The sequence below is a fragment of the Akebia trifoliata genome, chromosome 3 (genome assembly GCF_017979445.1).
Source record: "Akebia trifoliata isolate Shusen 1 chromosome 3, ASM1797944v1, whole genome shotgun sequence".
Classification (NCBI taxonomy): domain Eukaryota; kingdom Viridiplantae; phylum Streptophyta; class Magnoliopsida; order Ranunculales; family Lardizabalaceae; genus Akebia; species Akebia trifoliata.
The window spans coordinates 3,295,885-3,309,321 of record NC_141377.1 but is presented as its reverse complement, the minus strand read 5'-3'; the positions used below and the strand labels follow the sequence as shown (position 1 = coordinate 3,309,321).

General features: G+C 32.7%; 1 protein-coding gene across 1 annotated transcript; it reads left to right on the top strand.

Moving 5' to 3' along the window:
- The first annotated feature begins 5,100 nt into the window (after window positions 1–5,100).
- LOC147405563 (aldose 1-epimerase family protein) lies at window positions 5,101–9,840 on the top strand. The gene is made up of 9 exons (XM_086433340.1): window positions 5,101–5,248; window positions 5,447–5,524; window positions 6,865–6,939; window positions 7,879–7,935; window positions 8,022–8,179; window positions 8,282–8,413; window positions 8,627–8,729; window positions 9,234–9,333; window positions 9,465–9,840. The coding sequence occupies exons 2-9, from the start codon at window positions 5,447–5,449 to the stop codon at window positions 9,680–9,682; spliced, it is 921 nt and encodes a 306-aa protein (XP_086289466.1). The 5' UTR covers window positions 5,101–5,248; the 3' UTR covers window positions 9,683–9,840.
- Window positions 9,841–13,437: the final 3,597 nt, after the last annotated feature.

Here is a 13,437-nt window from a genome sequence, read left to right as displayed (position 1 = left end):
ATTTAACAATAATCTCTCACACATTTTCTACGACTTTTTAAACACGGATTAGGAAAGATCGTATTAGAGTTAAAGTAAGACTTATATTTTTGTAAGTGAGCATTTTAATTGATATAAAAGACTTTTGTCTTGATAGGCTTGAGAACCATTTGAGGCCCCAAACCATTAGGCAGAACCTTTTTTTTTTTTTATAACGAAGGGTATCCGGGTCAGCTTGCGTGCACCAGACTAGTCCCTATGCCCCGCACTCAGGCTATACCCCACTACGTGGAGCGGTGCGTGGCCACCAAGATTTTTTATGGGTAGTGGGATTTGAACTTGAGACCATAGAAAGAACAGATTCCTTTGAATTACAATATTAATTGAAAGGGCAATTGTTTTCAATTATCCTTTCAGGGTCGAAAACTAAAGGTGCCCTTTGGGAAAGCAATGGGTACATCCACTTTAACCACTTATATGGCATATAGAGATTCTAAAGTATGATTTGGAGAGCAAACCCAGTCGCTCTTACCATCTCAGCTAATCCTCTGGTGGGGTTGCTAAGCAAGATATTTATTACCTTGATCTTCTCTTATTGGTTAGTGAAAAGTAACTTAAATTCCTTCATCTTATACCTTTAGCCAAACACATATTCTTGATATTTAGAGATTCTAATGCCACACCAACTTCTCCTAATGTCACCCAATTCGTTTGTAAATCACCAAAGAAGTAGTACATATAGCAAAAGTTGATGTGATAATAGAGGTTCTCTTTTTGACTAATAGTCAAAAATATGTTGACTTCAAGCTCTTCAGTTTCAATGGTAAATTATTTTTACTTTATCTTAAATGTATTGTTTCTAACCTTGCCTTAACCTCTTTTGAATATCATTGATTTTTCTTTCTAAAATTTCATCATTTTCTATTTCTCCAAAAATTCCATCTTTTTTTTTATGAGATTTGAAGGTTAAAAGAGGTAGAATGGTAGGGTTTAAGGGAGAAAAAACTTTTTGAGTGATAGAGATATCTTTCCACAAGCACCTTGACTTTTAGACAATAACTTAACAATCCAGTTAGTAAAATCTTTATTTATAAATGCCCCTCACCCCAATACAATGTCAAACTCAAATCGTTGATCTCAACAATTTGAACCATCAATTTCAATGATTCATGTTCAACCATTGAGATTCATTATCTATAATTATTGATCTAGACAATTATATATAAAAGGTAATTCTTGATGTTTGGACCAAAGGTCGATCTCAATGATGTAAAACGTCCATCTTGATGATTTGATATCAAAGATTCAAAGGGTGACGGACTTTAAGAAAAAAAAAAACTACATGGACCTTTATGTTACCATCCAAAAGTTGGGGTATTTAAAAAATTAATCCCTTCTTTGACCCAAGAAGTTGAAGTTGAGGGCATTTAGGTCATCTAGCATAGATTTATGTGTCAACATTTGATAAACCAGCTTACAGTCTAGTCCATAGATTCTTTGATATTCTGTTTCAAAGATTGAGATTTTAGCGGTGTGAGGTGTGAAACTTTGAGCATTATCTCTCACTAAAACACAAATGGTGAAGGGGCTATCTAGTGATGGGATGGGCCAGAGAGAAAAAAAAAAGGAGAAATGTTTTTCTTACTAATTTAGTAAGATTTTAAGACTTACTAAGGGTCATTTTGCTCTGATAGATTATCACATCAACAATTCAACACCACAGTCTTCTAAGTTGGTTCGAAAAACTCAAACCCAATTAATAATAATAATACTTTTAAAAAAATAATTTTATTTGAATTTGATTTATGATTTTAAAAGTCTACAACTAACAAACTTTCACATAACTCTTAAATTTAAAATTAAAATTCAACAATAAAAAATAATTAATTTTAAAATTTTAATTTTACAATTTTAAAATATCAATCATATTTTTGAATGTTACAGGGTGATCTAGAAATTCTAACTAACTTACTAAGGTTAGTCAAATTAAAAAATACAAATGTTGTGGGGGACGCTTTCAAAAATGACCAATACCAAGGATAAAAATATCTTTCTACATGCACCTTGACTTTTAGACAATAACTTAACAATCCAGTTAGTAAAGTCTTTATTTATAAATGCCCCTCACCTCAATACAACATCAAACTCAAATCGTTGATTAAACATTTAATTCGTCGATCTCAATGATTTGAATCATCAATTTCAATGATTCATGTTGAGATTGATCATCTATAATTATTGATCTAGACAATTATAAAAGGTAATTCTCGATGTTTGGACCAAAGGTCGATCTCAATGATGTAAAATGTCCATCTTGATGATTTGATATCAAAGATTCAAAGGGTGACGGGCTTTAAGAAAAAAAAAACCTACGTGGACAATTACGTTACCATTCAAAAGTTGGGGTATTTAAAAAAATAATCCCTTCGTGAAGGATTCAATAAACAAAATTTTTAAAACTTTGACCGAAGAAGTTGAAGTTGAGGGCATTTAGGTCATCTCACATAGAATTATGTGTCCATGGGATTCCTTGATATTCTATTTCAAAGATTGAGATTTTAGCGGTGTGAGGTGTGAAACTTTGAGCATTATCTCTCACTAAAAACACAAACGGTGAAGGGTCTATCTAGTGATGGGATGGCCAAGAGACAGAAAAAAAGGAAAGAAGAAAGAAAAACATTTTTCTTACTAACTTAGTAAGATCTTAAGACTTACTAAAGGTCATTTTACTCTGATAGATTACAACATCAACAATTCAACACCACAGTCTTCTAAGTTGGTTCGAAAAATTCAAACCCAATTAATAATATTAGTAATAATTAAAAAAAGTATTTTTATTTGAATTTTAAAAGTGTACAATTAACAAACTTTCACGTAATTCTTAAATTTAAAATTGAAATTCAACGATAAAAAATAATTATTTTTAAAATTTTAATTTTTACAATTCTAAAAGATCGATCATATTTTTAGATGTTACAGGGTGATCTAGAAATTCTTACTAACTTAGTAAGGTTAGTCAACCTAAAGAACACAAATGTTGTGGGGGCGCTTTCGAAAATGACAATACCAAGAAAAATAAAAAAATAAAAACCAACAGTGCATTTGTCTTTTTCTAATTTCTACAGACCCGACCACACGTCCAATAAAGGTGTGATGTATCCTCCAAAATTTAATATTTAAAAAAAAAAACGACTCCATTAAAATTTAGACAAACGGAAGCCCTTCATTTTGAAGACGGGACCCACATCTCTCTCTCTCTCTCGCTCTCTTCATAGTTTTAGAACTCGTCCGAGATGGTGATGAATTGGGTGACTCATCCCGATCTCATGCAATTAGGTGAACTTATATAATTAAACAACTCATTCTCAATCTGGATGGGACATCAGATTTGAAAACCATCAAATATATACAAGATTTTAAGTTTTGTTTGAGATTGAGATGATTCATCTAATATTTTAAAAATATAATATAAATAAATATAAAGAAATTTTGTCCGAGCCAACTGGCATTTAATAAATAAATAAAAAACTATAACAATGATTCATTAATGACCGTTAAAAAATTAGGAATCATCTAGTAGAAGAAGTCTAATATTATATTAGGATGACCAGGGACAGAGCTAAGATTTTGCCCACGTGGAGACAACTAAGAGTTTAAGAGTAAATAATAAATGTGGGAGCAATTAAGAGTGAATTTTTTTAGTTTTTTTTTAGGGACAATAATAGTAGATTTTTTTATCGATCGCTAAAATATATCACAATAGCTCACTAGTTGGCATGTGTTCTCATTGTAAATCTGCCCCTCAAGACTATGATGTTACGACAGTATAAAATTTTACATGAAACCTATCAATAGTTATAAAATCACACCATAAGTGAATGAGATTTAGTTGTTGTAACTTTCATTTATTTATGGTGTAATCTATAAAACAACATACAATAGTTGTCTTCTCTCAATGTTTTATCCTTCATGAATAATGATTCAAATCTAATCTCGTATGTGTTTCGAGAAATAATTTCAATGTTATTTCCTTTTTTCTCTTTCCTTTTTAAGAATACCCATATAAGTTTATTGTCTTTTCTCTTTTACCCATCTTCTAATATAGTCTGACTAGTCTTATTAAGTAAGTATTTCACCTTTACTACGGGCCTTTGGGCTCACGTTGTGGCATCCAAAAACATGATTTAATGCTTCAAAGTTGTGGAGGACAAAATTCTATTATGGGGTTCGAAGGTCCACATTCTAAATCTCTTTTGATGGGGTCAGAAAGTTTAGATTAAGCTGATTTTTTGTGAGGAAGATCTCCTCACAAAAAATCAGCTCAATCCAAAATTTTTAAACCATATAAGACAAATTTGTTGATTCCGTGTTGGTTGCCGAATCTGATCCATATATGTTTCCTCGTTAAATTTTAAATTTTAAATTTAGGAGTTCCATGGAAGTTTCGATAGCCATTCATTTTCAAAAACATGGATGAAGCCTAAACAAATTTGAATATTTTTTTTTTGACTTTATTTTTCAATGAAATTTAAAGGGTTGTGGTATTGGATTACCAATGCGGTAATCCATCTTAGCCAAACGACCCTTAGTAAGGGTTAAAATCTTACTAAGTTAGTAAGGAAAATGTTATTCTTTCCAATAATAACCTTCAATTTTATCATTTTTCTAATAATTTAAAATTTTATTGTCTTTCTTCTTTTTCCCCTTAGTTGAAAGAGGATGATGTTGTAATTTCTAATATTATGATAGGAATAATGATTGTCTGACTCCCCATCTACTCTTCCGACTTGCATGTAACAAAATCATAGATTTTGTTTCTCGAGATACACAACTATACATGTTTATGGAGATGTGAAGTTGTGTATCTCAAAGAAAGAAAATCTACAATACTGTACCATGCCATGTCGAGAAAGCAAAGAAAGAGTATATGATAGGTGGGCGTTGGAAAATCACAACTCTTAGGATAAAGTCACTTAAGAATTTTTTTTTTTTTTAATTTTAAAAATTGAAAAATTAAAATTTTATTTGGGTTAATTTAAAAAACTTCTTTTTTAAAAATAAAAATCTAAACTTAAAAAAATAAAATAAAAAAAGAAATTACTTTATAAAATGCTATTGGACGAGTCAACTCGGTTTCCGTTGAGACAAGATACCTAGTTTGAAACCCATGGCTATATATACGCTTTTCAAAATGGGTTGCTCACAGTCTCACAAACTTTGTAGTGGTTGAGGGTTGTTCGTCACTCGTCAGACCCTAATGTAAGAGAAGGTAACCGTTTTTCTATTTATTTTAGTGTAATTTTAGGGATTTTGATTTCTAGGGTTCTGAAATCGGAAGGTTTTAGTTTCTGTAATATTTCGAAGATAAGGGTTTTCTGAGATAAGTGATATTTCTTGCTTGTGTTATTGAGTTTTTATGATTGTTGATGGAGTTTTAGGGTTTTCTTTTTGTTTGCGATCGTAACAGATGCCATTGAATCTCGTTCACGGAAATGATGGATTGCCTAGGGTTATATTAACGGAGCCATATGGATCATCAGCAGAGGTTTGTAGATTTCTTTTTTTTTTTTTTTAATCTAATTTTTTATATAGTAAATTTGATGGTTTGGTTGATTTCATGGGTGAAAGTTGGGTAATTTGTAGATTACTGACTATAAATTTGTATTTTTTTTTAATTACTGCTAATTTTGGTTTGGATTTCAAGAGAATAATTCTGGTTATTGAGTTGTGATTCATTAGGAAAAAAAGGATTATTAATAACCCAGAATTGGATTTTTATTTTATTTATTTATTACAGATCTTTCCCATTGAAAAATTCTTTGATATTTCTTTCTTTTGTAGAAACAAATAAATTATCTGAAAATTTTCACTAAAAAAATTCACTAATTAGGTGACATTTTTTATTTGATTTTTTTTTTTTTCCAGAAAATGTTTTTTTGGTGTAACATATAGACTTCAATTATTTAAAAGTTTCCAGAAGAAAATGAATTAGAATTTTTGATCCTTTAACTGATATTTCTATGTTTCCATGGCTGGAAATTTAATGAAGAAAGCAATATTCCTAGACACTATGTTTGATATTTTCTCTTTTGGTTGATTGATCTCATTTTAAGCAAAGGTTATGGTGCTTTTGCGAAACTTCAAATATGGAAATTATACTCTTGAGAGAAAAAGTTACTATTTGGGATTTGGGATTTGGGTTTTGCCTAGTTAATCATTTTGACTAAACCCATTGTGCCTATTACATTTTGATACACAAAATAACTTTGTTGATTTTTATTTGATTTTATAAACCATCCATCCGATTACTATGCCTTAGGTTCAAGCATGTAAGCTCTATTGGTTTATGTTTTGCACCACAACCATGATGGTGCACGTTCAATCATAGTTACCAATATATCCTGCCTAAATCAAAATATATCTTCTTTCAACCCCTTTTTAATATCTTAATTGCATAAAGTGGGAGTAGCAGTGCAGATGGATTGTTCGGATGCCAGAGGATTGAAGGCACCATCACCAGTTCTTTATGCAGTTGCATCTTCAAACTACCAATTTCACTAGAATTAGATGGTTCGGGATCATCATTCATCTAATCTTTGTCCCAACTATCTGCGGTAGCCTACGTATCCCATTTCTTCGACATTTATTATGAATGATATTTTGCATTTATTCTGTGTAATAATTGAAATAAGTACTACCAAATAAAATTCAGTATAATTCATAAACTTTGTAATCTTACATGATTCCACTTGCCTACCTTCTAAAACAGCTAATGGCGTAGAAACTTGCTCTCGTGTTCTTGCTTGAAATTACTATATTTTGGAGTTGTTTAAGGATTTCTCGATGTTTTCATGTATTGTTTGATTTGGATTAAATTTGTTGTAGGTGCTCCTGTACGGTGGGCAAGTTGTTTCTTGGAAGAATGAACGTAGAGAAGAACTACTTTTTATGAGCAGCAAGGTAAAGCCATTCTTGACTGATTCACTACGTAATGCCTTTAGTGGTATTTTGTGATGTTTGAAGCTTAAGGTGGATCTCCATGAGTATACTTGAACCCTAGAAGTGCTCATTATAAACCATTTTTTACAACTAAGTGTACATCCTTCCAGCAAAATTACAAAACTGCCCTACAGAAAAATATTTTCATGAGTTGGTGGCACAGGGTTTTTTGGGAAAATGTGGGGAAAAAAGAGCTTCAGTCATAAAGGTTGTACATTCGTTATATATTGTGGAGATTTGCATTGTATACAATGTAGTGGTTAACATTAATTTTTGGTTAGAAGTTGATATCTTTGTTCTTCTTTCATGTTTTTCACATGGATGGAATTTTCATTTCTACAAGAAATGCTTTATGTTGGGGAGAAATGACAGACCTTTTAAAGGAAATGCATTTTTCATACCTACCAAAAAAGGAAAGAAATGGACATCCCTACCTTAGTGTGAATAAGTTTGCTTAGTAAAGACGATATGAACTGTTGATGGGACTCTGATGAAGAAGAAAAAAAAAAACTTCTTTGGTGCATTATAAATAACATGAGGGTTGTGTAGGACTATGGATAGAAACAACTTTATCAATAGTGGTTGGACTGTTAATTTAAGGAGCTGAACATAAATCAGCTATAACCTTGCTGAGTAGACATGATGGAAGGCCTGGATGGGCAAGACAGATGTATGACTTTTCAGTATTTTTTTGATAAATATTAATAGAAAAGAAGAAAAAAGAAGCAAGCTGACTGTTTGAGCCTTCTCGGTTCAACATAGATATAAACTTGAAGAAGTGTCCTTGTTCAAGTTACATAGGATGAGAATTTACTAGGGTTGCATTTTCTTTAATTTTCGAACCAGAATATTCTTGTAATTATTTCTAGTGAATATTGAGTCTTCTTATGTGCTCAACAGGCCATTCGGAAACCACCAAAAGCCATTAGGGGAGGAATACCTGTCTGCTTTCCTCAGGTTTGTTTACTAAGATCTGAAAACCTATTTAACATACAACCAGGTCCCTGGCTGGGATTTAGCACACTTAACTGTTGCTTCTGCAGTTTGGAAATCTAGGTTCACTTGAGCAACATGGATTCGCAAGGAACAGATTATGGGAAATAGATAGCTGTCCTTCGCCTCTGGCACCAACTAACAACCACTCGTCTGTGGATCTTATCTTGAAATCCACAGAAGAGGATCTAAAGACATGGCCACGCAGGTAGGCTTAAGGAATTTTGGATCAGTTGGAGAATGATAAATGTGGAGACACCCATTTCTTGAAGACCTTCCAACTTTTTTCACTCTTGATGGTTTCTTGCAGTTTTGAGTTGCGGCTTCGTATTTCACTTGGTGCAGGCAAACTGACTTTTATCCCTCGGGTGAGAAACACGGATAGGAGGGCCTTCTCGTTTACGTTCGCTCTGCGTAATTATTTATCTGTATCAGACGTCAGGTTTGCCCAACAACCCACTATTTGATTGTTTCACTTGAAAGGAGAGAAGCTTTGTTTTTAGTATTTTGCTGATGAAACGCCCAAAACACCTAATCCCTTTTAATTTAATTCACTTCCATTGCAATTGTTATAGTTGGATAATCTAACATATTTTGGAGGAAATTTCACTGTTATCCTTTTCAAAGGGTTTGCATGACACTGTTTGATTTTCAGTGAGGTTCGTGTCGAGGGCTTGGAGACACTTGACTACTTCGATAATCTGATGCGGAAAGAGAGGTTCACAGAACAGGCAGATGCAATTACTTTTGATGGCGAGGTATTAGTTTCCTGGTTCTTAGTTTTTGTCATCAATTTGAGTGTTAGGTAAAGTGGGCTTAGAACCATATCGTTCAAGTCCAGCTTACCCATAGAAAGAAAAAGAAAAAATTGGGATTAAACTCATGGCTTCATGATTGCGACCTTTAGTACCACCATCCAATTGGGAAAAAACTTTTAAGCGCCCATTCCACCTCAAAATTTTGGTACAACCCTCTCCTTTGGATTACAAGTGGTATCTCCAAGGAGGTATCCCAAATATTAACCAAAAAGTAGGGACGTGAAATAAATACAAAAAATCCATGTGTCATGTTATGAGGAGGGTTCCTCCAAAATTTTGAAGCAGCCTGGCCGTTTCAAAGTCAGACTTTTCCAATTGGATCACAGCTTTATACAATTATACTCCGACCAAACTGAACACAATCTAACTTGTACATTTAATTTGGTAGCTTTCTTGATTTTTAAAACTGATTAACTCGGAGTTTATATATATACCTGTTAACAGGTGGATCGGGTGTACTTGAGCACACCAACAAAGATTGCCATCATCGACCATGAAAAGAAAAGAACCTTTGTACTGAGAAAAGAAGGCCTACCCGACGCAGGTTCCTACAATTCTGCATTTTTAGCTGATAAAATATTCATAAGTTTCAAGTCATTTTGCGTTGTTTGCCTTTACATTCTCTATTTGAGTCTCAGTTCAATTTATACAAATCAAATATTATGTGGTGTGCAGCTGTGTGGAACCCATGGGAGAAGAAAGCCAAGGCTCTGCCAGATTTTGGAGATGAAGACTACAAGACCATGTTGTGTGTGGATTCAGCTGCTACTGAGTACCCAATTGTCCTTAAACCCTACGAAGAGTGGAAGGGCCGCCAAGAACTTTCAACTGTCTCATCAAGTTATTGCAGTGGACAGTTGGATCCTCTCAAGGTTCTTTATGGCTTTAGCTGATCATCCTCGTCGTGACGGATAATGGAAGGTTTCCTGTAATATAACCTTATAATCGTCTAATGTGCAATACCTCGGTGTATTATAGTAATTAGGGTTTTTTTTTAATGTTTTAAATGACTAAATTAGTTGCTTGTATAATATATGCATGATTTAGAGAATTGGAAACCACAGCAATCTTCCTACCTACCCCAGTTGTTGAGTACTACAGAGAGAGAGAAATAGTTATTCTTGGATTTAAACACCTGACCGTGACTACATGAAACTGGAATGATAATGATGAATAATCATAATTCAATTCTCATCTTCAAAGCTTCGTTCCAAAGATTTGGGCTCAACTAAAATGTATATTGTTCTTCCATTCAACTCTATCAAGAGACATGTGCTATTATTAAAAGTCTTTCATATATACTTGTACTGTTTTCATTCACATTCTTTAAAGGCTTCCTCTAGCCCTTCAGAATTTTCAACTTAAATATTTCTTCTATTTAGAGTTGAAATCAAATCTTAAATCATCTCAATAACTTTATCTTAATTTTTCACTTATTCGAGCTTCTCCTACATTTGCTTGAATGTGTTTGTTTGCAATTTACTGTATTTTCAATTATCTGCACCATTTCTCATCTACTATCAGTATAAAGTAGTACATAGGGATTAGTTGCATCCCAAAAGGGTTGGGGGAACCCTATAAAGAGGTTCAGATATTAATCTTTTTAACCCAGAGACAGGTGGAAGGTGTAAGCATTCTAAATTTTCCTACTTTTGGTTGACAATGATGAGGGGAGGTGTATATCTTTCCCATCTTTTGGTGATTGGGTTGGTGCAAATTCAATATTGAGTGAATAAGTGAATCCAAGCGGGCAAGAATTATTCCCTATTAAGATTATGTCATCCTCGTAAAAGAGAAGGACAATAATATACGTACCATCTTGAAGGACAAACATCGAGTTACCTTCAAGGCAACTGTAGAAGTTGAGCTGATAAAGATACTTTTTGAAGCGGTCATATCAAGCTCTAAGAGCCTACTTAAGGCCATAAAGAGCTTTATTGACCTTACAAACATGATGGGGGTGAGTGACATCAACAGATCCCGGTGATTGATCTAAAACACATCCTCGCGCAAGAAGTCATGTAAAAAGGCATTTTAACATCAAGTTGACGAAGTTCCCATTTACACATTATTACCACACTAAGAACTATCCGAATGATAGAGGCTTTCATAACGGAACTAAAAGTATCATCAAAATCTATTCCCAAGAGTTGATTATATCCCTTTACTACAAGACGAGCCTTATACTGCTCTACGTCACCATTGGAAAGATGTTTAGTTTTAAAGACCCAACAAGAGCCCACAATATTCATCGATGGATGTCATGGCACTAAGGTCCATGTATTGTTTTTGTTAAGAGCAAGAATCTCTTCATCCAATTCTGATTTTCCAATGAAAACTTTTTAGTGCAGATTTGTAGCTCTTTGGTTCTTGATTAAGAACTCTCAAGTAACTGAAATAAGTTGTGGGAGCAAGAGGATGAAGGACATTGGGCTCTTCTTCAACATGCCATACACGAGAAGTTTCATAGTTTCATCTCTCTATAATTAAATAATGCAAAAGTGACTTTTTAGGTTCTTTGAGAATGAAGAGATTGTAAATTATGGTTAGGAGATGAAAATATTTTTGACAAATTTAATAATCAAATATTATTTTTGATCAATTTATTGTTATTTAGTATGCTTTCGATACAATAAAAAAAAAGTTAAAAATGGATTTGGCCCTCTCTGACCCGTAAATGGCCCGAATGTAGGTGAACCAGGCTTGGACTAAAAACAAAGTTAAAAATGGATTTGGCCTGTTTCGACTCGTAAATGGCCTGAACGTAGGTGAACCGGGCTTGGACTCAAAGAAAGATTTCAACCTTGGATTTTATTTATTTGATTTTCTTGCATTTTGGATTTTCGTGTGCATTCTTTGAGAGTACAAAAAGAACAAGTGTTCGGTTCGCTAGGCGTACAGATTGAAGTGCTACCTCTATATGATTGTGATTATTGCATCCTTAGACATAGTTGTTCACAGAAGGGCATTAATAGCAGGAACAAATCTATCTTATTGTTATTATTTTCTTTTAAATTAGTAAAATCTATTTCACGGTTAGAACAATAAGTTGATAGTTAGAAATGTTCGTATTACTTAAAATTGCAATTACTAATAAAAATTATAGTTAAGTAGATGGTCCAATTATTTCCATTTCTAATACGTTTTCTTTCATATATGAATCTATCTTGTTTAGAAAGAAATACTTGTATCGATGTCTCAATTTCAATTTAAACATGAGTTTGTTCCATACTACATGTTATGAGAAACATTTACCATTCGAAGAAGAAAAAAATCTTTCTATAAAACTAATTTATATTTGTATAATCGAACTATCCCCAATTTTGAAGAACGATTTGTTCTTTTAAGAAATATATTTAGCTTGCCAATCCGCTATTGAATGTCAACACTTTTGTACTTCTTGGTTTGTAGTTCTTAGTACAAAATCATATGCAACCACCCAATTTAGTGGTGGCTTCAATGTATCAATAACCACAAACAACACACGCGCACATACTAAGGGGACCCAAAAAAAAAAAACTTACCACATATATTTGGGGTTATCTAAACGAATTGCGTTCCTCCATTCCACTCTGTTCAAAGAGTATGCTCCTACCTACTTGACTTAAGTATAGTTAGCGATTCAGTGTACGGAAAAAAAATGTTATGGGATTAATTAGAGTACGATTCAGAATATACATTTAGTAGTTCATTTAAAATTTTGGTCAAAAATTCGAAAAATGGCAAAAATACGATACGAGCATAGTTTGGGTATAATTCGACTTCAATACTCTAAAAAACTTTCAAAAATTCGTGAATATACATATTAAAATTTTCATAGTACTCGTATCCAAATATTTAGAAAACTCCCCTATATTTCAGAGATTTATTATTTTTATATCTTATTTTTGAAAATCACCATCAGTACCATTCATCTTTGAATTCATCCTTGGTAAATTAAGAACTTGTGATATTTTTAACCTTGTTACAAATCTATAACACTTGGATACCTTTACATAATTTCATTTTAATATTCCACTTAAGCCTTTATGCAAAGCACACACTATTTGAATTAATTGAGTTACCAAGACTCATGTTTAAAAAATCCGAGAGGAGAGAGAAGATATGTAAAAGAAGTGAAAAAAATAAAAATTAATTGTTGATTGGTAATTGGGAGATTTAATAATAAACAATGATTAGTGCGATAATAATTAACAATTAGTGATTGTCTAACGATGAAATCTTTAAGTGGAAAGAGAGAATAAATGTGATATTGAGATATAATTTTTTTTATTATAAAAATATGAGTTAATTTGTGTTATTAGTCCTCTTTGCAAAAAATATTTTTGATTTGTTTAATTCGATAAAAGAATAAATAGTGAATGATTCAAAAATATTCAAAAAGTCGAGAATTTTTAATAGTACTTGAATTGGATAGAAGTTTTAATCGTTTTGTGTATCATTTGGAAAATCCAGATATAATTTGCGAATTATTTGAAGAATTACTAACCCTCACCCAACCCTTCCTTTGTAATATAAGCCCTACTTGGTACCATGCAAATCATTTGCAAACCCAAAAGATTTGCAGCACTTTTGGGGCTGCAAACTATTTACTGAAATTTATGAAGGGCTTAAGAGGTTCATGCAAATAATTTGCAATGCAAAAAAA